The 24,343-nt window shown below is 41.3% G+C and overlaps 3 protein-coding genes across 6 annotated transcripts in view; 1 reads left to right on the top strand and 2 right to left on the bottom strand.

The window, feature by feature from the left end:
- The window catches only part of LOC116082570 (serpin B6), a 91,614-nt gene extending 84,186 nt beyond the window's left edge, over positions 1 to 7,428 (bottom strand). The window contains exons 1-2 of the mRNA XM_031359467.1: positions 7,297 to 7,428; positions 5,655 to 5,706 (exon numbers count right to left, since the gene is read on the bottom strand). The gene's annotated coding sequence lies outside the window, so the exon portion shown is untranslated. The remainder of the gene's footprint in view (positions 1 to 5,654; positions 5,707 to 7,296) is intronic.
- Positions 7,429 to 7,938: 510 nt separating this feature from the next.
- Positions 7,939 to 9,417, bottom strand: LOC116081494. The gene is made up of 3 exons (XM_031358087.1): positions 9,268 to 9,417; positions 8,495 to 8,920; positions 7,939 to 8,138 (listed from the first exon to the last, which is right to left on the bottom strand). The coding sequence occupies exons 1-3, from the start codon at positions 9,415 to 9,417 to the stop codon at positions 8,016 to 8,018; spliced, it is 699 nt and encodes a 232-aa protein (XP_031213947.1). The 3' UTR covers positions 7,939 to 8,015.
- Ripk1 (receptor interacting serine/threonine kinase 1) overlaps positions 8,598 to 24,343 on the top strand; it is a 35,683-nt gene continuing 19,937 nt past the window's right edge. The window contains exons 1-6 of one of the 4 annotated variants that reach the window (XM_031359461.1): positions 8,598 to 8,734; positions 15,604 to 15,823; positions 16,536 to 16,692; positions 19,306 to 19,443; positions 21,229 to 21,460; positions 23,104 to 23,253. In XM_031359461.1, coding sequence (XP_031215321.1) covers positions 15,660 to 15,823; positions 16,536 to 16,692; positions 19,306 to 19,443; positions 21,229 to 21,460; positions 23,104 to 23,253 — 841 coding nt within the window. In that variant the 5' untranslated portion in view covers positions 8,598 to 8,734; positions 15,604 to 15,659. Of the gene's footprint in view, positions 8,735 to 8,864; positions 9,255 to 9,584; positions 15,488 to 15,603; positions 15,824 to 16,535; positions 16,693 to 19,305; positions 19,444 to 21,228; positions 21,461 to 23,103; positions 23,254 to 24,343 lie in introns of those variants that run through there. The other 3 variants (XM_031359462.1, XM_031359463.1, XM_031359464.1) reach the window with 3 other exon arrangements.

A 24,343-nucleotide genomic window follows, 5' to 3' on the forward strand; every position in this document is an offset into this window, starting at 1 on the left:
AAAAAAGATATTGTAGGTATTGAAAGGGGTGCCTCTGGGAGGAGCAGTGGTACAAAAGGGAAACGAGAATGTGATTCAATTCTATTTAATTAAAATATGTTTTTAAATGTTAAAAAAGACTGAATAGAAGGAAACAAATATAAGAAATAAATATAAAAAATATTTTGCTAGTACAGTCAAATATTTGTAGTCTCTGCCTTAATCTCTTTATTATTATAATAAAAATATGTAGCTGAGTTCTTTATAAAGTTGGCTTTTCTTTTTAGTTCATAGTTTGGCAGGCTTAAAGTCCAATAGTGGATAGCTCCATGTGTTTACTTTCCAGTAAACGTTTCAAGGTAGATGGTGTTACATGTAAGATGTTACATGTGAGATGGTGAGAACATGTGACGAAGAAATCACATAGCAAGGCTAAAAGCCTGAGAAGTGTGGAGGCTAGGCTCATTCATTTATTTATTTGACAAGAATGTATTTTTATTGCTACAAAAGAAGGCTAGGAGTAGGAGTAAGACTAACTCATTAGTATGTGCATAAAGCACTAAAAGCAGTGCTTATGTTGTGGTGTCAGCTTTTGTTACAGTTAGTGAAACATGATGTTTTCTAAGCCTGGAGTACTTTCCCCAGTCTACTGCTTTTCCTAGGAAATGCTCAATGAAAAGGTCCTCAAATAAGGCTTCTCTGAAGACTGTACTCCTCTCTCTCTCTCTCTCTCTCTCTACATGTATATATATATATACATGTATATACATATACATATGTATGTATATGTATATGTACATATATATGTATACATATATGTATATGTATATACATGTATATATGTATACATATGTGTATGTGTATGTATAAATGTTCAATAATATATAAATGCCCAATAATATTTTCAGAAACACTATCCACAACAAAGGTGTTTTGTACACCTAAACGCATGAAACAACCACATAGTAAGTCCTGTCCACATCTCATTTGACAGTGTTTGATTAGCCATATGAAAGGTTCTAGATTCCACCCTTAGCATGGGGGTAAGGGGGGAGGCACAGAAAAGCTAAGTGATTTGTCTTCAGAAATGAACCCAGCAATATGCCTTTCACCCTCATATTGCCACCTCAGCCCCCTTCTCATTCCTACATCCCTCACATGCAATTATCCAAGCAATAGGATGTTCTGAAACAACCTGAATATGGATCAACCTTGTCCATCAGGAAGTTTACTATTGAGGCCTGAGCAGCTGTGACTCAACGTGGCCAGGATAGAGTACTGTGTAAGTCATACTTTGTCAATCCTGATGCTTGCTTAGTATGAGGCTATGTGAACCTAGATATGTAACCCACGCCTTACCCAAACACTGCTATACACATGGCTTGATAAGGTAATGCTAACACCAACTGCAAGGGCCCTGTGACAGACAAGACATCCAACTTAATGCTGCAAGCAGTGAAATTAGTATCACTTTCCTTTTGTCTTCTCTTTCTTTCTCCAACTAAACTATCCTCCAGGCAGTGGTTCTCACTAGAGTTTCTTTTGTTGCCCATTTCCCCCAGGGAAATTTGAAAATGTCTCCAAACATTTTTGATGGTCATAACTTTGGATAGAAAAGGCTTCTACTGTATCTAGAGACTAGAGGTCAGAAACAGTTAAACAACATATAAGACAGCCCTTCACCTACCCCATAACAACTCAGACCACTGAGAATCACCTAATCCAAAATGTCAACAGTTAAGGAATCCAGTATCATGGGGAATAGTCTCTGAAATGGAGAGCTCAATTTACCTATACTGCTTCAAGAGAGCAGAGAAAAGCTACTAGCAATGGAAAGGGGAAGAGGATAAAAGACTGGATTGGACAGACAGTGCATGCTACAAACTCTAGGTGTTTTCCATTTTTTCTCACACATTCTCTGAACAGTCCAATTAAGTACTAACCTAAGCTGTGCCAGGGAAGATTACATGGATGTGTTTTAGCCACCAACTGAGAAGTATGTTTCTCAGAGAAATACTTAATGGGAGGATGATCAAAAGGCATGGCTGTAGATACCCAGCTCAAGTAGTAAGTTAGCATTGCAGTCAAAAAGACAGTAAAAACTTGGTTTTGTTGATTTGTTCAATCAAATGTATAAATTCCTTGCAAAAACATTGGCAGAGCTTGTTTTTCCCCCTAAGTGCCTGGTACCATGGTAAACCACACTGATTCAGTTACCCTTGGAACAGAATCCAAGTTACAGCTAGTCTCTCTCAATTCTCCCAGAGCTTTTATTAGACAGTTGACATTAAAAAAAAGTCAATGAAATGATTCCTAGTGATATTCTGCTAAATTCATAGATTGATGCCTAGCCTAACTGCCATTAGAGACGCTTCCCCAGCAGCTGATGGGTGCAGATGGAGAGATCCACAGCCCAACTTTTTCCCTGTGAGCTCAGGGAAGCCCACAGAAGTGTGTATGTGGTGTGGTAGAGTGTATATGTGGTGGGGTGGAGACTGTAGGAGCCAGAGGGTTTGAGGACACCAAGAAAATGTGGCCCGCAGAAGCAACTAAGCATGATTCATAGAGACTCACAGAGATTGAAGTGGCAATCACAGAGCCTACATTAGGTCTTTTGCAACATATTATGGTTGTTTATCTTAGGGTTTTTATGGAACTGCTAACAATGGAGTTGGGGGAGGAGGTGTCCCTGGCTCTTTTGTCTGCTCTGTGGACCCTTTAACTCCTGCTGGGTTACCTCATCCAGCCTTGATATGAGTTTGTTCCTAGTCTTACTGCATCTTGTTATATAGTGTTGTGTTGATATGTTTTGGAGGCTTGCTCTTTTCTGAAGTAAAATGGAGGAGTGGTAAATATAGGGGAGAGAGATGTGTATGTTTGTAAAGGTGTGGAGGGATGGGAGGCTATGATCCGGATGATTTATAAGAGAGAACAATAAAAAAATGTTCACTTTGATGAGAAAAAAAAGTTTTATATTGATGTTGCTGAGTAAGCCTGTGATTTTGCTTTTCATCCTTGTCTAGTTTTCATATGAAGAACATTCTAAAAGAGTAAGTTGGAGAGTCCACTCTTTTTCTTTCTATAAATAACCCTGAATTAGCTGGATTAAGAATTAATCATAGTTTCTCCATCTATGGTAATTGACTTGTTTTGCTGGGTCTAGTAGCCTGGGCTGGCATATATGTTCTCTTATGACATCTGCCCAGGATCTTCTGGCTTTTATAGTCTCTGGTGAGAAGTCTGGTGTAATTCTGATAGATCTGCCTTTATATGTTACTTGACCTTTTTCCTTTGCTGCTTTTAAAATTTTTTGTTTTGTGCATTTGGTATTTTGACTATTATGTGACAGGAGGAATTTCTTTTCTGGTCCAGTCTATTTGGAGTTCTGTAGGCTTCTTGTATGTTTATGTGCATCTCTTTCTTTAGGTTAGGGAAGCTTTCTTCTATAATTCTGTTAAAGATATTTACTGGCCCTTAAAGTTGGAAGTCTTCACTCTCTTCTATCCCTATTATCCTTAGGTTTGGTCTTCTCATTGTGTCCTGGATTTCCTGGATGTTTTAGGTTAGGAGCTTTTTGGTTTTTGCATTTTCTTTGACTGTTGTGTCAATGTTTTCTAAGTTGTCTTCTGCCCCTGAGATTCTCTCTTCTACCTCTTGTATTCTGTTGGTGATGCTTGCATCTTATGACTCCTGATCTCTTTCCTAGGTTTTGTATCTCCAGGGTTGTATCCCTTTGTGATTTCTTTATTGTTTCTATTTCCATTTTTAGATCCTGGATGGTTTTGTTCAATTCCTTCACCTGTTTGGTTGGTTGTGTTTTCCTGTATTTTTTTTTAAAGATTTATTTTTATTTATTTTATGTGTATGAATACACTGTAGCTGTAGAGATGGCCATGAGCTATCATATGTGTGGCTGCTGGGAATTGAATTCAGCTCTAGCCCTGCTCGCTCTGGCGTAATTCACTGTAGCTGTCTTCAGACACACCAGAAGAGGGCGTCAGATCTCATTACAGGTGGTTGTGAGCCACCATGTGGTTGCTGGAATCCAAACTCAGGACCTTTGGAAGAGCAGTCAGTCCTCTTACCAGCTGAGCCATCTCGCTAACCCCTTTCCTGTAATTCTTTAGGATTGTTGTGTTTCCTCTTTAAGGGCTTCTACCTGTTTAGCTGTGTTCTCCTGTATTTCTATAAGGGAGTTATCTATGTCCTTCTTAAAGTCCTCTATCATCATCATGAGATGTGACTTTAAATCAGAGTCTTGTTTTTCTAGTGTGTTAGGGTATCCAGGACTCGCTGTGGTGGAAGAACTGGTTTCTGATGCTTATGTTCTTGCTCTTGCCTTTCACCATCTAGTATTAGATGGTCTTGCTGCCTGACTGTAACTTGTCCCTCCTGCAAGCCTCTGTGTTAGTACTCCTGGGAGACCAGTTCTCTCTGGGAGGAATTTGGGTATGGAGCCTTGTGGAACAGGAACAGCTCCAGGCCAGACAGAAACCTAAAGGCTCCTGTCCCAGGCCACTCCTCGGTTCTTGTGTCCTGAGGGTTCCAAGAGTGTCCCTCTGAGCAGCAGTGGTGTGGTTTTACCTGCACTCACAGGCTTTTCGGCACTCCTGGGAGGCTAGCTCTCTCTATTTGGGGATAGGGGATTTCCAGGAAGGGGGGAAACCGAAACCGGGTAAGGGGATAACACTTGAAATGTAAATAAATTAAAATAAATATATAAATTTAAAAAAAAAAAACAAAAAAAGTTAAAATAAAATAGTAAAGAAATAGTTAAACTTAAAAAAAAAAAAGACTACAGAATACTAAGTACCTCAAGAGAATCACTAGGTTTGAAAACTGAAACTCTAAACAGACCCCTCAGAGCTTCCAAGGACTAAACCACCAACCAAAGAGTATACATGGCTAGGTCCATGGCTTCCCGCCCACCCCCACAAAAAATAAGAAAATTAATCATTTGTTCCTTGAATTATTTTTCAATTACCAGTTGTGGTTTGAATAAAAATGGCCCCCACAGGCCCAGAGAGAGTGGTACTATTAGGAAGTGTGGACTTGTTTAAGTAGATGTGGCATTGTTGGAGGAAATATGTCACTGGGGGGTGAGCTTTGATGTTTCAGAAACTCAATCCAGGCCCACTCTCTCTCTCTTTCTGCTATCTGCTAATCCAGATGTAGAATTCTCAGCCACCTCCCAGTACCACATCTGCCTGTGTACTGCCATACTTCCCACCGTGACAATAAGGGATTAAACTCCTGATCTGTAAGTCAGCCCCAGTTAAACATTTCCTTACAAGAGTTGTCATTGTTATGACATCTCTTCATAGCAGTAACCATAATACATCAATTAAAGTATCTAAATAAGAAGTTTTGTTTGGTTTTACAGAAATTCTGTAGTAACAACAAATGCAGCCAACAAAAACAGAAACCTTGAAGACATAAACTTTTCAATTGATAACAGTCTGAACCAAATCTTCCTCCTTCTCTTGCCCTTTCTTCCCATCTTGGCTCCAGGCAGGATACACTTGTGGAAACAAGTGGCAACAGGCAACAAAAGCCCCAGCTTTCTGCAGCAGACTGGAGACACAAGTCCCCTAGAGGCAGAAAGTACTGGATAGACCACCAGGAGGAAGAAAAATAAATAGAGGAAGGCAGTACTATAAGGTTTATATAGATACCTGGAATCATTTCAGAGTCTGATTTCAGAGTCTAAGCAGCACGCCAAAGACACTGAGAACAAAAAAAAAAAAGTCTTTAGGCTACTTAATATACATATGGAACCAAAATCAGACTGCCTATTTGCATAATGTAACTTGTGGCCTGACCCTCACCATGTTGGTATCTGGATAAAACAAAACTAACAACATTCCTCATAGATACTGACTAGCATATAGCCTTGCATAGCATGACTGCCAAAATATCCATAATGAAATACAAAATTATTTGGCATTCAAGGTGCCAGTAAGTCTCAACTTGCACGGGAAGAAAAAAAAAAAAACATGCTAACCCAGATATTGGGTAGGCATTACTCATCTCTGAACAATAGTTTTAGGACTTCTTTTCTAATATTTGTACAGAAGAACATACTCACATACAGACTTTAAAACAAAAATTTCACATTCTTTGTAGCAGTTATAAAAGTGCTACTATAGAATACCGTTGTCCTTGCAACATGTGATTTAGATGGTGACTTAAAACAATGAAGGTGCATGAAGCATAAAAGACAACACATGCATGGGAAAATGTTCTTTTCTCTCTCTTCTCTCTCTCTCTTTCTTTCTCTCTCAAGTTAACTTGTAATTTATGTTATACCTAGTAAGGTGTTAACAGCAATAAAAATTAGCCATACATTGTAAAAGCACATTATTAGCTTCCTTATCCTGAGGTCTGAAGCTCAGTTTACAGACCCATACAAAACTTTTCAGTCTCTATAATTTCAGTCAGGTTCCCCCCCCCCAAAAAAACTACTCCTATCTTTCTATCTTCCTTTCTATCTTTTTGGATCTGCTTCTCTTGAGTACCCAGACCAGACATGCCATAACAGGTATCCATGGGAGTATAGTCAGATCCAATAGTTTCAGGTTGTAAAAACAAAAACAAAGTCCCCTATGCTTTACTTATATATCCCCCTTCCCTGCAAACTCATGGCAACCACTGGCCTTTGTAGAGCCTTCATAACTTTCTCTCATTGAGTATGTCATCTTTGAAATCATACATTGTAACAGTTTTTTAAGATTGATTTTTTTCTTAGAAAACACAAAAACACATCAAATTCTATTTTTAATTCTATAATTCATTTTAGTTCCAAGTAATAGTCCATTGTTGTAGACTTACTAGACCTATTAAAAGGTAACGTATTTGCTTTCATGTTTTGGCAATTAGGAAAAGCTGCTGCAAAAGTTCAAATACAGTAATGGGAGCGATGGCTCAGTGGTTGTTCTTGCAGAGGACCTGGGTCTCAGCACTCACATGGTGACTCACAACTATCTATAACTCTAATTCCAGGACGTCCCATGCCCTCTTCTGACCTCCATGGGCACCAGACATGCAAGTGGTACACAAACGTGCAATCAAAACACTCATGTATATAAAATAAACCTTTAAATTTTTCAGATACAGGAGCTGTTAAAAGCACATCCTGCTCTTACAGAGACCCAAGTTTGGTTCCCAGACCAACACCAGGCAGCTCACCTGAAACTAACTTTCAGTGGACCTGATGCCTTTCTGTGGCCTCTGGGAGAATCTGCACTCTAGTATATATATATATACACACACACTCAAAAATAAACAAAAAAACTTAAAGAAAAAATATACAGAGACCTGGGGAAGACAGCTCATGGTTCCTTCAGCAAAGTACTTTCCATGGCAACATATGGATCTGAGTTCAATCCCCACAACCTGTAAAATAGGGGAAAAAAACAAAAAACAAAACAAACAAACAACAACAAAAAAAAAAACTGGTGACACCCCTGGTGCTCTTGCCTGGCCAGATAGCTTAGTCATTCCACAAGCTAAAGGTAAAAGTAAGACCTTGTATGGAAAAGAAAAAGATGCATTATAAGAAAGAGCTGCCTGGAGGTGGGCTCCTGGCCTCCTCACACATACCCAATCCACCCCTGAAAGATCTCAAAACAAACAAACAAAAAACCCAACTTAAGTACATGTGTTTATATACTAGATGTATGTTCATTTGGGTGCATACCTGTATGTGAAACTGCTAAATCATACAGTAACCATAAAGGTTTTACATTCTTGCAGGAATATACGTGATTTTTCCGTTATTGTACGGTTTCATTAACATCTGTGAATGTTTGGGATTTGGGAGCATTTTATGTGTACTTTACATCAAAGTTGAGTCCCCCTATGTCCTATAACATCGAGCATCTTTTGAATGCTTATTTGCATGGTGAGGTATCTGGTAAAATGGCTGTGAATTTTCTTAAAGTGGTGGTCGTGTGTACGGCTTAATAAGACTCCTTTATCGTGTCTTTTGTGATCCTCTCCCTCTCTTGACATATTTATCTTTTGGCAATAAGCGATCAGCGTACTATCGTGCACCTTCCTTCATAATGACACCTGTTGCAACACTTATCTTTCGCTTGGGATTCCAATGACCATTTCAGAGGGCTACCAGTTAATCGCATTTCTTCTTCGACAGGCTGCTGTGGCAGACGAAACGAGAATTTGCCAGTGGTTCTGTCACCGCGTCACCACGGAACCCGCAAAGCTTGCCAAAGGCCACTGTCGCACACAGTGCTTTCTAGCGGGCCAAGAGGTCTCCGCCCTGACGTCGAGCTGGAAAGGCAGGCCTCCACAACCGGCGTGTGGCAAACCTGGCATGCTCAGTAGAGCTCAATGCCCAGCAGGGAGGCTGGCGCTCGCCCGTGCACACCGCCCCGGGGCGTGAGCTGAGGCGGAGACAGGGGCGGTCGCAGCCTAGCACCACCCCAGTAGACCTTAGAGGCGGACGGGCGGCCCCCGGAACGGTCTCTGGAGCGCGGGTGTCGGTGCCGCTCACCTCCCGTGAGTTCGGCGGCGGCGGCGGCGCGGACCCGCGAAGGAGCGAGCTGCACGCGGCGGAAGGGAGGCGGGAGGCAGTGTGGGGAACCTGGGACTGGCTGGGCGCCACTTCAGCACCGAGCTCCGTCCGGTCCCCGTCAGGGTCCAGGGCCATCCTGGTCCGGCAGGCACGGCGAGGCGCAGCGCCTGACGTCCCCTGCCGGTCCTCCCTCACCTGCGCCGCGGAAACGACTGCGAGGTAAGTCAGTGCCGGGGACCGGGGCGGCCGCTCGTTTCCCCAGGAGCAGGTTTCCCGGAAGGGGCGGGGGCCGCGCGAGTGTTTGCGCGTGGACCGGAGGGCGGGGCGCGTATCCGGAAGCGGAGTGGCGGGCGGGACTTCAAGCGTACCCGGAAGTCGAGAAGCGCGCGGCTTGCTGTCACCTAGCTAGCGGGAGGTTGGACCCTTCTGGAGGTAGTTTTAGCTCACGTCGCGACCGCAGGTGCGCCGTGGCCACGGTTACAGAGTGACTGTAGATCAGGTGTTTCTCTCTTACTATTATTTTGGTAGGGAGGACAGCTTATTGAAGCGTCAGTGCCCTAACAAGGTTACCTAAATGTAAACCCATCAACCCTGGACCTAACCAACCCTTTAAAAGGGTGGGTCTGTTGCTGTTGTTACTTGGGGCAGCAGAAGGTGACAGAGCAGTCAGTCAGTCGCTTTCATCGTCATCTTTGAGGTGAGCTGACAAATAAGGAGGGATCCACGACCCCAATGAGAGGTCAGTGTCGAACACCCAAGGCTTCTCCGGTCCTCAGTAGCATTTGCTTTTGCGCGTTGCTGCAGACCCTCTCTGAGTTGTGGAAAAGATAAGCCTCATCCTCCTCGCCTGAGCGTTGGACAGAGCCTCCTGAGGATGGATGGTGCAGTCCAGGGGGACTCATTCTTTGTCTCTTGTAGATCATTTGATTTCCTTGCTCTTTTATTTTGTGCAAAGAGCTGAAGCTGTTTTAATCCAGGAATTCCACAAAAGACCGTTAGAAAGGTATTCTTTCTTAACATATGAAGAATGGAGTGAACTTTGGGATGTAATGACTTAGTCGTGTAATTCCGTAGCCACTGGAAAGATACTACTAAGGCTTGTTAGAAAGGTGAACTATCACAGCAAGTATTGTATACAGAAATATACTAGTTTTATTTAAAATGAAATTTGGGATGTTTTACTTGTATTGCTGGCAAAACAGTAGCAACAATTCTTAACTTTAATTTTCATTTTTCTTTCTTTGCTGTTTTTAGCCTTACACATATTATTAAGCTTTCAAGATTAGAGTAAGAAATATGCTCAAGGTAACAACTTACAAACTTGGCACGGTACTATTACTTCTTAATTCGTGTCTCCTTAACATCTCCAGTAGGATCTGGAATTTAATTCAGAAATATAGTTTCCCACACTTCGGTAGGATATTATTCTGGCAGATGTGTCTTACTATTTAAACATGGATATAATAGTTATTTTTTAAACATAGTTTTCCTAAGTTTTTAAAATTAAATTTGTACATTCCCATGTTCTTAAAATGTAGCCTATTAATTTAATCTGAGTGAGTAAGTCTGTATGATTTTATTTGTTTGTTTATTGTTTTTGAGACAGGGACTCTGTGTAGCCTTTACTATCCTGAAGCTAGCTACGTAGAAGACCAGGCTGGCCTTGAATTCCCAGAGATCCACCTGCCTCTGCCTTCCTGGTGTTTGGATTGAAGGCCTGTGTCACTATGCCTGGCAACAATTTTATCTTTGCATTGGGGGTTTTCAAAAAATAAATTATTAGTTGCATTTCTAGAAAAATAGCATTTATTAAAGAGCAGAGAGTGGAAGTCTGAGAGAAGGGGTAAGGTTTGAGTTCATTCAATTCATGTGAATCGTTTAACCTCAACTTGTAGTTTCTTTATTTATAAACTGAAAATAGTCTTGATAAATTAATTCACAGGTCACAATGTGCTAATGTATTTGATCATGCTTTGTTAAATTTTATTCCACCTTTGTCTTTTATTGGTGGTTTAATTCTATGTTCACTGCCCTTTTTGTGAACAAAGCATGGGCTGTTTTAATTAAAGAACCTTGGAGACAGCAAGCCTCTGATATGTCACTTACGTAAAATTAGAATTTTGTTAAGGAGGAAGTAGGGCATAGCTAGCAACTAACATTCTTTGTCCTCTTGCTCTTATTATACATGATTGTCATTGAAAATTTAAGTGAAAATTAATTGGGTTTTAAAAGGAGTCCAGCCATTAAAAGGATGTGTACACACCTACATGCACACACTTTTCTTTCCTTTTTTTCTGAGACAAGGTCTTGATGTGTAGCCCTGACTAGTCTGGAACTCACTAAGTAAGCTTGAACTCAAACAGTATTATATGTAAATATAATACAAACTTATTTTGCCAGTGCTTATTCTGAAATTTCTTGAAATTTCTGCTTCATTTCAGAGGAAAAATTTCACTTCTCTGTGGTTCTGACTTAATAATCATTTATCTCAAAGCATTAGCAAATCCCATTGACAAGGACATGATATTAGTTAAAATTAGTTATCACTTACTGTAACAGGTAAACTTTACTTAGCTAAGTCTGTAAAATGATGTTTGATTATCTGGATTCCTTCCTTGCATTCAGTATATTCAGTGTATTTGCAGTCCTTGGGTCTACCTCAGTAAACTGCCCACATGGCTCTCTCAAAATACACTGCTAATAGACTGAATGGGGATCACCAGTAGAGTACGTGACGGGTATGTGTGGGGCCCTGGGTTCTGTCTCCAGCATTGCTAGAAAATAGTAGCATAAATTTGAATCATTCTAGGGGGAAAATAAAAAACACAAAAGAAATGATTGAAAATCTATCAAAAGAGGATTTGTGCTAAGACCAGCCCAAAATCATAAAGCATAAGACTGGAAGAACTTACTTGGGTCTGGAGCCAAGCTCTCAAAGTATAGTGAAGACTTTCCCTAGCTCCACACCACTGGAGACTCTAGAGAGCCTGGCCATGGCTGCAAGTTTCAGGAGGCCTGGCCAAGCAGGAGAAGTAACAAAGTAGAACTCATAGGGTTGAAATCATACACTTGAATTTTGAATTGGCATATTTCTGGACATGACTGTAGTGTATTTGTGTTTCTTAAACATTCCTTTTTTTTTTTCGCACATGAGTGTTTTGCCTACATGTATATTTGTGCACCACATGTACTCTTGGTAAGGCTCAGATCCCTGGGAAGTAGAGTTTCACATACTTCTGAACTGCCACATGGGTGCTGGGAATCAAACCCAGGTCATCTGCAAAGGCAACAATCATTCTTAACCACTAAGTCATCTCTCTTCCATTACCACCCAAACTTCTCTTTTTGCTTTTTTTTTTTCCCCCCCTGAGACAGGGGCTCATTGTGTAGGCCCTGACTGGTCTGGAACTTACTAAATAAACTTGAACTCAAATGAGATCTCCTGCCTCTGTCTGCCTCAAGTGCCGGGATTAAAGAGTGTACCGCCTATAAAACATATTCATCTTGCACCATTTTTCAAACTGTTACCTGTATCTCAGAGCATGAGTGAGTTATAATGCCTCTTCTGTACATACGAATTGTCATACATGCCTTTGCTACTCTGTGTAACATTGCTAGGGACATCACTGTACATAACTTTGTCAGTGTCTTAGGTTTGATTACTCAGAATACATAGTCATTGAGTTAAGGTATAATTCTTTCAAAACATAATTTTGTTATGAATGTAATTTGTGTTTATTATAGGAAATGTAATAAAAAAAATGTAAAGAGCCAGGTATGGTGAACTACAGCTATAATCCCTACACTCCATAAACTGAAACAAGAGGATCACAAATCCTAAGCCAGCCTAGGCACACACAAGACACTGACTTAACAAAAGTATAAAGAAGGGAAAAATTTGTCCTAAAGTCCAAATAAAATGGTGGTGAATATTTTGATGTCTTTCTCTATTTTTTTATTGAATTGCCATATAATCTATTTTATACTTTATAATCTGTTAAACCATATCCTTTATTATTTAACAACTAAATAGTTCTTCTTTTAAAAATTTTTTACCACTTAACAATTGTTTACCATGTGTTTGGTTCTGCCAGGCACTGAGAACCATGGCCAAACAGGTTTTTTGGTTTTGGTTGATATTTTTTGGGTGTTGTTGTTCTTGTTGTTGTTTGGGGGGTTGCCTCTGTACAGTTCATTAGAAACAATTTTTAAACAACCACTTGAGGAGAGTCATGCAGGCTCTGTAAACATCTCATAACAGGAAGACTTAAGATGGATTCCCCCAGGAAATGAAAGTACTTGGACACCTGGCAGATCAGAAACCTCTATTCTTCCTGACTAGAGCTTAAAAGAATGTGGCTGGAGAGGGAGGCATATATCGTGAAATGAGGAAGACTGGGCAGGTCCTCATGCCCCAGAACATCTACAGGAAAGGAGGAATCAGGCCTGGCACACATATTAATGTTAACACCTTCTGTGTCCATACTTGTCCATTCTCATAGATTGTCAGTAGGGACTTGGTGGGTAGTCTCAATTCAGTGTATGAGTGCTAATTCAACAAGTAAGCAAGAAGTGCTCTGGAGCTGGTTTTTGTTTTGTTTCCTTGGGGATGACAGAGCCCTCAGGGGCAGCCTTTAGTTCGATGGGAGATGATCATTGTAGTTATACCTCTTCTCATTATACATCATCTTAGAAGTGGTTTTCGTACACTTGGAAATACACCTCTGTATACTGGCCCAGTGACACCGTGGGTTCTCAGAGTCCTGATGTTTATAAACAGAGACAACAGGGCTAACTGTACCCACAGCCCTGAAGCGGGCAAATGTGTTTTCAAGTGTTATTTTCTCATAAAATTCCTTGCCAGTCCCAAGATGGGCTGTTATTTCCTTTCACAAGATGAGGAAATGGAGGCTTAAGTAAGTTCCTTAAAATCACGAGGCAAATGAATTAAGAGCTCATGCTCAGGAGGAAGATCCTTGCTCTGCACTGCCTTAATGGTTCCTGCTAGCACACTTCCAGCACCTTCCTCACTCCTCAGTCTGGGCCGCCCCCTCTCTCTCCCCACTACCACACTGCTAGTCATCTTGCTAGGCAATGCCTGAGATGTGGAGAAGATCATTGATGTGCCTATCTGATATCAGCTGTGCTGTTATGTTGGTATCCTCTGTACAGTGTAGGAGGTTCCTTACCCAAGCATTCTGCCACAGGCCACTAGACAAGCTTATAGGCACCCTATGAGTTATTGTCTATTCCTTGAGTAACTCAAGATAAAGTATCTGCAACTTGTAGAGCTGTGAGTCCCTAATAACAGAAAACTTCTCACCTAAACTATCCAAAACATTTAACACAGTGTTGAGAGGATTCCCAGAACCAGGCCTACTAAATAGTGATGCCTCTGTACTTCTTGATACTATTAACTGTCTTAGGTTTTCTCCCAGAGTAAAGCACACTGGGGCCATGTCTTCCACTGTGAACAGAGAGTTTCCTTGGAGATGACAGAGCCTTCAGGAAGAGTCTTTACTTCATGGGTGATGACTATCATAGTTTAATGCCTTTTAAAGACATCATTGCAGAGATGTTCTTTGTGTACTTCTTAGGTCTCCTGGATTTTCTCTTTGGTCATTACTTCCCCTTTTAGGTACTCATTAAAATGTACTGTAACCCATAAACTACTGTTTCCTTGTATTTAACCTTCCTTCCTTTGGCATTTCCTGCCTTCTTTTCACAGCATTCAGAGTGAGAATCAACTTGGCTTGTGTTGAATGTGTACTATTTATAGTGAGTAACCTCTTATGTGTGGATGAGCAAGAAGATGTTGAACTCAGTGAAGCTGTGGCATTCATCCTAGCACTGCAGCTACTCCATACCTACCCACTAGGACACTCTCCTTTAAGTCCTCACCCTGAGGAACACTGAATGCCACTCAGCAGAGATAAGCAGATCCCATGAGTCATCATCCTTTTCCCGTCTTCCTGTTCAGCAGTATTCTTTTTATATTCTTCCAGTCCCTACCTTTGCTCGTAATTACTTAAGACATTTATATTTCCTAATGTTATTCAATAGACTAATTACCTCATGTTCTTACCCAGTGCTTGTTACTGCTGTTGGTTATATAGAGAGAGTCTAGCTCATAAGGAATGTTTTATTTTGTTATTTATACTTTTGGGAAGGGAACTTATGCCTAATATGTCTTAAAGTTGTTTTGATGGCTATATAATCTAAGAATGTCATCAGACTATGACCTCTTTCTACATAAAAATTCTTAGTTTGGGGAATCCTGCCCTAAAGAGAATGTCCAGGATCCTCTAAAGACAAAGCCCAAATTTATTTGAAGATGGCTCAGGTTATGAATTAACAGAGAGTCTTGCTTAACCTCATTCCTAGTCCTAGACACATAGATTCATTGGTAGTGACTGCTTCTTATTTTTTCCAGTCCATCTTTCCACTGAGAAGTAGTATCCTAAAGAGGTCCAGGTGATGAGGAGGGTCTCACTCCAATCCTCTTGTATTACAGACCACCTCTACTCCTAACCTAGGGCCACACTAGTAAAGTTGCTGCCCTATAAGTCATTACCTCTTGTCCCTACACAAAGTGCTCGGTCTACTTTTTGTCCCTAGAATTTTTCCTTTCCACTGAACTAAATTATGAATTTTAGTGGATGCTCAATTCATATTATCTAACATATATAGCTTCCTGACAAAATGTTTTTTATTTTTTTTCTAGTGTTCCATGATGCCAGAAGTGAAGCATCCACTGGAATATAAATCGCAGTCTTCCATAACTCTTAGCTGAATAGCTCATGTCACAGGTTATACTTCTCCTCAGGAAAAGCAAAGGCACTCCACATATGTGGTACTTTGGGAGGTGGGGGCTTCTGAGACAAGACTCACTATATTTTCTAGCTGGTCTGGAACTCACTGTGGAGTACAGGCTAGCCTCAGACCTTCAGTCCTCCTGACTCAGCCTCCTAGGTAATGGGATTCCAGGCATGTGCCACTATCCCTGGCAACATGTAGTATTTTTTTTTTATTTTTTTTTAAATCAATGGTGTTTTTACCCTGAAATATCCTCTCTGATTGCTTTATAGGACACAGCACTAAGCAAGAACCAAAAGTGGTGTGTTGGAGATTCTGAGCATTCAAAATGCAACCAGACATGTCCTTGGACAATATCAAGATGGCATCCAGTGACCTGCTGGAGAGTAAAGACCTAGACAGCGGAGGCTTTGGGAAGGTGTCCTTGTGTCTTCACAGAAGCCATGGATTTGTCATCCTGAAAAAAGTATACACAGGGCCCAACCGTGCTGAGTGAGTCGGGCAGAAATGGGTTGGCCCTCTGCTAGCTGACTGCAGAAAGTAGTTCTCTCCATCTGTGTGGCTAAGCACATAGAGTTTTAAATGAGGCTGACCTGTGGGGAGATTTGACACACTGGCTAGATGAAGGGTGACCAGAACTCATTACTGTACTGGATGAGGACTTTGGGGTTAATTAAAAAGATATTAATGCTTGAGAAATGTATGGGAAAGACATCACTGAAGACAGGAATCTGGGTAGTAAAGGAGGCAATGAGAAGAAAACAGCTATGGTCGCAAACACCTAAACCTGAAGTACAAAAAAAGGTCAATTCTGTCTCGGAATAAAACCCAGCAGCCCTGTAAAAGGCTGTAAAAGGTGGAGAGCTTCTCTCCTCCTCAGGCTAGTTTGAGAGGGATGCCTTTTTGACTGTGTTTCCCAGCTCAGTCTCTATCAGGCAAGATCAATGCTGCACTTTTTATCAATTGATTTACATGTTGTGAGTGCCCAACTTCCAGTTCCTAATACAAAACAGGAGGGAGGAGTTTAGATGAGGAGAAACCTCTCTGCCTTCTAGGACCTGTCTGCCTGGAGGAGACCAGAACAGACCTGACTGTGACAAATGTCTGCAAATGGCACACACTGCAGGGACACTGGAGCTTCTTAGGCACCTGGGTAGAAGGGTTTGCTCTGCCCTGCTCAGCCTAGCTCCTTTCCTGCCCACAGGTACAATGAAGCTCTCTTGGAAGAGGGGAAGATGATGCACAGACTGAGACACAGTCGCGTGGTGAAGCTACTGGGCATCATCATAGAAGAAGGGAATTATTCACTAGTGATGGAGTACATGGAGCAGGGCAACCTCATGCACGTGCTAAAGACCGAGGTAGGTGGCACCGTAAGGCGTCAGATACTAGCTGCTCTTGCAGTTTTGTTTGTAGCTTCCTGGTTGGGAATTTTGTTTTATAGTTTGGATTTCCTTGCTTGCTCATCTGTTTGCTTGCTTTCTGGCTTTCTTTCTGTCCTTCCTTTTGTTCATTCATTTGTTTATTTGTTTATTGAGGTTTTTGTTACTATTGATTTGAGACAGGGTCTCTCTCTGCTATATAGCTCTAGTTTTTCTGCAGCTCATATATAGACCAGGCTGTCCTTGAACTCACAGAAATCCACCTACCTCTGCCTCCTGAATGCTGGAATCAAAGGTGTTTGCCACCACATGGTCTGATAGACATATGTGTAAATGATAACAAATTTGAGTTGATTGATGAAAATGTCTATGTTGTAAATGATAGGTAGTAATGAACAAAAGTGTGCGCACTGTTGTTGACTTTAACAGAAAGTGGGATATTAGCAATTATACTTTTAGACCATTTAAGAAGTTGCTATAGGTTAAATCTAGAATATAGACCATAGCAATCTAAAATGTAAAATCAGGGAAGAGATGAATTTATCAAAGCTAGATAATTTTTTTGTTTCTCTATAGATTAGGATCTGCATCTTGTGCTAGTTTGTCAGGAGCTCATAGCTGATACAACGCAGGCAAGTACAAGAGGCAGAAGAAGCACTGGAGTATATGATGTGATGGATGGTATCTGATAGGCATACAGTTCGCCTGCTGCAGAGCACAGGGGAGGTGCCCACCCCAGCCTAAGCTAAGTGGGAAAGATTTCCCGCAGGACAAGTTGAAGTAGATAACTAAGGAGTAAATGTTTCCGGCACAGAGAATGACATGTAAGAAGGAATTAGGGGATGCCAGTTTGTAGAACTGCCAGTCACTAGCTTTGGACAGAGCACAGATTGCATGTAAGGGGCAGAAGCATTTGGCTGCCTTTGTCGCAAATATTTCCCCTCCCTCCATCTCCCCATACCTTACAACTGCCAAATCAGCAGATCTCTCAGAACCATGAACATGGTGGGAAGGATAAAACATGATACACATGGCACTGAAGTTTACCAGATGGTTCTCTTCCCCCAAACCGGGTAAGATCGGCCATGTGACAGAAGTAGGCATTTTGATCCAGAGATAAGTCATCTGTGATAAAAGCCTTTCCATGGGGTCAACCAGTGATAAGCTTCACAAGATAGGGACAAGAAAAGTCAAGGGCCCAAGAGAAGCAAGAACAGATTGACTAGGGGACAATCATACCTGCTAACAAGGCTTTCCTGAAAGTATACTGATGAAGACAGGAACAGTCTCTGCTGCTGTTTTTAATTAATCGATTAATTTTTGCAAACACAGGCAATGGCAATGCTGCTGTCAAACTTTTAGGTCCTTCTGCCTCGGCCTCCTTGGTATCCGGGACTGCAGGCATGTACCACCAGATCCAGTCTTCTGATATCTTTTATATTGTGGAAGTCAAGCTGCTGATGCTGTGGTTCAGCTACAGCATGGATAGATGTGATATGAAGCCTGTGGTCTAGTATGACTTGGGAGTCCAAGCTCTATCCCCTTGACCTTTTAACCTGTAAACCAGTAGTAGACACATCTAGGTTTTTAAGAATCATTCTGTCTATAAGCTGGTTTTAGTGTTAAAAAAAAAAAAAACTGAAATGATACTACTAAAACAGAAACATGCATTTTTTAAATAATGACATTGAGGTTGACATAATTAGAGTATAATTTTAAGAGTGACCTGAGAGTCTACAAAGATCTAAACTGTCTGCTACCAGGTCACCACATAAATACTAATGGACCCTCCATGGTATAATTCATGTGGCAGAGATGCTTATGTGGTTGTTAGTAGTATAAGCATCCTTTCCTGAACTCTGTTTCTCTTTTTGTCATTTCACATTCCCATTTCCCTGACGTTATTATTCTTCTGTAAATACGTGTGTCATATCATAACAGTATGCAATGGAAATGTTTGTGATTTGCTGTTCATTCAAATATTCGAAACATCATCTTATATATATGGAGGCAATCTTTGGAGTAGTAGGGGAACTAGAAGTAATAATATAATAGTAACAATAATAATAAATATCTTTGTTTGCAAGGAGTTTGGTTTCATGGCTCTTTTAAACATGAGCTTTTATTATATACTGTACTAAATGATGTCATAGAATGAATAGAATAACAAGTATTCCCATGTTATTCTATTGAAATGATTTATTTATTTTCTAAATATATTTCATCATTTTTCTCCTTCCTTTTCCTCCCTCCAGCATCTCCCATGTACCCCACCCCCACCCCCTCAATTGCTTTCAAATTCATAGCTTCTTCTTCTTTCAGTACTTTTATATCTATATAGATTGGCACAGAATTTATCTCTATTGTTTGCCCTAAACAAAATGCAGCATTAGTATTTGGCTATCCTATAGGCCCTGGGGTAGAACCTTTCATGAGAGGAGCTTGTTTCCCAGGGGCAGCAGTGCTATGGAGCACATGGTGGGAGGAACCTACTAACACTAACCTTGGGCCCTCACCCCCCTCATGGGTGGAGCAGTTGTTCTTGCCTGTTGGATTGCCTCTCCACTTCATAGACTGCATGTGTTACTTCAGATAGGTGTCCCGCTTTCAGTGAAAGGAAGGATAATCTCGGAGACTGTAGAAGGCATGTGCTACTTACATGACAAAGGCGTGATACACAAGGACCTGAAGCCTGAAAATATCCTCGTTGACCGTGACTTTCATATCAAGGTAATCCACAGTCTGCACACTTTGAGAAGGCTGAGTAGTTGTAGTTTAATTTTCCACTGGAAATCCATTCCTGTCAGTGATCATGATAAACAAGGACCTAGTTCAGCATTCAGCAGCATGGCGCTGCTTGCAAGGCTGACATGGTATGAAAGCTGCAGGCTTGACTGGATGGATGCAGTGATGAAAAGATCTCATCCCTGGTTCCTGGGTCTTGTATCCCCCTGATTAGAGTTGGAAATGGAAGCACTCAAGGGCTGCTGTCTTTACTCTGGATCGGGCTATCTGCCCATCATTTTTCTCAGGAAATCTTGTGACTGAGACTTCTCCACCCTGGAGATAAAGGGAGTATGGAAGCGTGTGGAGAATATTCTTAGAAATCAGAAATGGATTAAAAGCAGCAGTAGATCAACCATTTTGGCCTCAGAATCCTCCAGTTTGTGGAACTGGAGGCATGGTTCAGTGGGGAATACTAACTAGTCTTGTACATCTGAGGTCCTAGGCTCAGTCCTGGCACTCCAAGACAAATACTTCTGCTTTGACATCCTGTTTATGTTTATTTTCATTTAAAAAATCAATTTCCTTTAGAAAATTCTTTTTGTCATAGCAAAGGTAATAAGGAAAAGGAGACCCATCTTTTGCCTATCCAGGGGTTACATTTAACTGAGAAAGCAACAGCATATATAATTAGTCTTGGTAGCTAGCATCCAAGCTGAAGACCTAAACAGGGGCTAGATAGCTCATGGTCAGAGTTCTGGGTTTCATCCTCAGACTTATATGAACAAGAAACAAAAAGAACCTAAGAGCATATAGTACTGGGGAAGAACCAGGACTTGCCTACAAGATCCACATCAGACACCATTTGTGCCTCAGATGGCTACTAATCCCAGTGCCTTTTATTCTTTCAATTCTGTTTATTCTTTCAATTAAGAACTTAACCTTTGTGACCTGGGATAAAGTCTGTGAGTTTCAGGTAAGCACGTGCTCTATCTCCCCCCTAAATGCTTCTTAGACACAGAAGAGAACCGTCTCCTTGGGTCTCCCGTAACTGTCCTGCTCTGCCATTTCCCCTTGCCACTTTCTTTTTTGCTGTGTCTGACTTGGTTACCTTTCTCTGCCTTTATGTGTGTTTCGATTTCCTTCTCTCCATCCTGTCTTCTCTTAGGTTCAAACTGCCAACTCAAAACAAGTAGCAGCAACGGTCTCACCCTCAGGGTGGCTTTGGGATGCTCGGAAAAAAAGCCATGGTCCTCTGGATGCCATTGGGTAAATGAAAGGTGTGGTAACCAGTCTCTGTCTTCCCCAGAAAAGAAATACGCAAAGTAAATGAGAAATTAGCACAAACACTGTTTTGTTGTCTTGCCCTAGTCTTCTTGCTAAGAATTGAGATGCCAAGGCCCCGGCAAGAAAGCTCAGCTAGTAAAGGTACTTGCTGCTGAGCCTGAGACCTGAGGTCCATTCCAGGACCCACCTGGTGAAAAGGACTTCTGCAAGTTGTCCTCTGACATATACACACACACACACATATCTTGACATATATGCCCCACCCCTTGATATAAATAAATGTTTAAAAGAAACTTTAAAAAAAATAATTGATATGCCAGCATTTCACATGAACATTCTGAGAGTCTATTGAGAGGTAACTTCAAAATAGGCTCTGTGCAGCCACTGGAAAATTGATTGTGCTACACATGTACTGGATAAGCCCCAGGCTGGATTTCATGAAAATGCAGTTTGATTTACTTGTAGTCTTCGTGATAACTTCCGCTGGCCCCTCTTCTTTTCCAGATAGCCGATCTTGGTGTGGCTTCCTTTAAGACATGGAGCAAACTGACAAAGGAGGAATACAACAAGCAGAGGAAAGCGAGCAGCACTGCTAAGAAGAACAATGGAGGCACCCTCTACTACATGGCACCCGAACACCTGAATGACATCAATGTAAAGCCCACAGAGAAGTCGGACGTGTACAGCTTTGGCATTGTACTTTGGGCAATATTTGCAAATAAGGAGCCCTATGAGAGTAAGACACTTAGAGTCGTGGGATTTTGATAGTAATCAAAACTGTTAAAGGAGGGTTGGTGAGATGGCTCAGTAAGTAAAGACATTTACCACTGACCCTGACAACCTGAATTAGTCCAAACTCCAGGACTTATGTGGAGAGTTAAAGAACTGACTTCTGAAAGTTGACCTCTGACTTCTATACATGCATTGTGGCATACAGATGTATCTCCTCCTCCTCTTCTTCCTCCTCCTCCTCTTCTTCCTCCTCTTCTCCTTCCTCCTCATCCTCTCCCTCCTCCTCTTCCTCCTCTCTTCCTCCTCCTTCTCTCCCTTTCTCTATTTCCTCTCCTCTCTCCTCTCTCTCTTCTCTCCTCTCTCTCCTCTCTCTCTCTCTCTTCTCTTTTCTCTGTCTCTTTGATATACACAGACACCCTCACACTAAACTTTTTAAATATAATAATTTTTAAACATGAAATAACACCCTTTAGTGAATTCAACTAAAAATCTATAATTGTTCATTAAATTGCTTTCTGTAGAATCATAAATGCCAATCCCATATCTAATTTATTCACTGCTATTTATTTAGCATATACACACACACATACCCACATAGACACCACATACATACACACACACAGAGAGAGAGACAGAGAGAGACAGAGACAGAGACAGAGACAGAGAGAGAGACTGAACTATATTAGGTACTCAAAAGACCTTTCTTGAATTACTCATCCCAGTTTAGGATAAACTCATAGGGTACGTAGACTCCTTTATAATATAGCTTAGCTTGGGAGTTGCTGTAAAATTCCAGTATTCTTCCTGGAGTAGGAACGGCCTTTTTACTACCAGGCATACACCCCATACCTTGATTCTGTTTGTGAGTGAGCCTTTTTCATTACCTACCGTGGACAGTTCAGTCAGCTGGGAATGTAAAAGTACCTAAATCATTGTTTGTACAGGGAAAAAGTCATCCTTCAGTTTGGTTAAGTGTGGAAAGGAATGACTACTTTCTATGAATTCTTCATGATTACTAAGACCAATAGATCAGGGATCATCATCTGTTTGCTGATGTCTCCTAAACCTTAGTCTCTGACCATGACCAAAATTTCCACAGACCTGTTAGACCCAGCACATGTATCATAAGCACCTCCAAAGTAGTATCCCCAAAACAAGTTGTCAAGTTTATCAGTACAGGACATGTTGCTTACCACCTGCACCGAGTGGTACAATAAGCAACTTTAACTGTTCTCATCATGATTGTTTTTACCAGAACACCTCATTTTCCTACAGTACCAGTTATCATGTATACTTTAAGCCACTCTCATTAAACCGAGCTTCTTAAAGCCCAGGCCATCCTGTATTTGCCTCAGTACTGAACTCTGGAGAATGCCATGACTTTACCCACTTGTTTGTTCTGTGAAAAGGTAACTTTGTTTTGAATTTTGTCTCTCTCCTGCAAAATTAAAGCATCATCCTATCACTTCTATAGTAGATTACATCAACTCCTTGCCACAAGGCTGTTACTTTATGGAATGAGACAGCCATGGAAGAAGCATATCCTAGGTGAAGACAAAGCAGCAGTATTACCCACGTCCTGCCATCTTCCTCCTTGAGAGTAGAGTGGGACTGAGAGCCCTAGCTGAAGTTTACCCCTCTTTGCAGATGTCATCTGTACTGAGCAGTTCGTGATCTGCATAAAATCTGGGAACAGGCCAAATGTGGAGGACATCATTGAATACTGTCCAAAGGAGATCATCAGCCTCATGGAGCGGTGTTGGCAGGCAATCCCAGAAGACAGGCCAACATTTCCTGGTAAGAGTGGGTTGTGTGCCTCTTTAGAATGCTTCTGGCATGTTGACTCTACTCAGTAAAGGGACACTGGTAATTTAGTTACTTTTCCTGTTGCTGTGACAAAATAGAGGACAAAGCAACTTGAGGAAAAGGTTTATTTTGACTCTGTTCAAGGGTACAATCTACCATGGCAGGAGGTCATAGCAGCTGGAACCTGAGGCAACTGGCCACAATGCATCTAGAGTCAAGAGAGAGACAGACATAGATGCTGGCAGTCATTTGCTCTCTCCTTGTATTCAGTGCAAGGTCTCAGCCAATGGGATAATGCTGCCCACATCAGGGTGGACCTGCTTCCCTGCTTCACACTCCCACAGGCACACCTAGAACTACATTCCCTAGCATCACCTAGAAGTGAGACCCTAAATCCAGTCAAGTTGGTAAGAAAAATCAGCCATCGAAGGAACATACTTTTAAGTGCCATATCATGTGTGGCTTCAAGCTGACTGGACAGATTTCAAGCATCTTGTCAATGGAAAGGTCTTCCCCTTCCCCAAAGCATGGGCTTCTTCATTTCCTTCCTTAGTTTGGAGGATTAGCATTTTTATTGTTTTGAAGCACATATAATGCTTTCTTTCCATGTTAGCCCGTGCAAGTATACTGTCTAGGGCTGTGAAGTCCATTCCTTTTTTCAACAACATCTACCACTATACATCTTCAAGATTCCTCAGTCCAGAGCACAACTCTGTCCTCAGGAAACACTAACTCCACTTCCTCTCTCCTCTCTCCGCTCCAGCGTTAGCAGTCGCCATTCTATTGACTTTGACTGCCCCAAGTGTCTCATGTAACCAAAAATTGCATAGTTCTTCTATTTTGCATCTGTCTTGTTTTACCAGCTTTGGCTTTAAGGTTCATCCATGTAGTAGAATGTGTCAGAATTTCCTTTTTATTGCAGAATAATGTTCTACTCCATAGATAGACAGTTTGTGTGTGTATTCATCTGTTGATAAACACTTGGCCTAACTTTTTCTAGCTTCTTCCACTTCAGTTTCCTTAGCATCTTATTTGTATCCTTAGAAATGAATTCTGCCATTTAGGATGGCCTTGTAGTTGA

This window comes from Mastomys coucha, unplaced genomic scaffold (genome assembly GCF_008632895.1).
Source record: "Mastomys coucha isolate ucsf_1 unplaced genomic scaffold, UCSF_Mcou_1 pScaffold7, whole genome shotgun sequence".
Taxonomy (NCBI): Eukaryota; Metazoa; Chordata; class Mammalia; order Rodentia; family Muridae; genus Mastomys; species Mastomys coucha.

Excerpts from the sequence above, each read along its gene's own strand:
- LOC116081494 (XM_031358087.1), bottom strand. The coding sequence starts at position 9,417 with ATGAGTCCCCCTGGACTGCACCATCCATCCTCAGGAGGCTCTGTCCAA. Across the intron at positions 8,921-9,267 it reads GGACCGGAGAAGCCTTGGGT|CTAGGTGACAGCAAGCCGCG; the intron begins GTTCGACACTGA and ends ACCTCCCGCTAG. Across the intron at positions 8,139-8,494 it reads CGCCGCCGAACTCACGGGAG|CAGCCTGTCGAAGAAGAAAT; the intron begins GTGAGCGGCACC and ends CGTCTGCCACAG.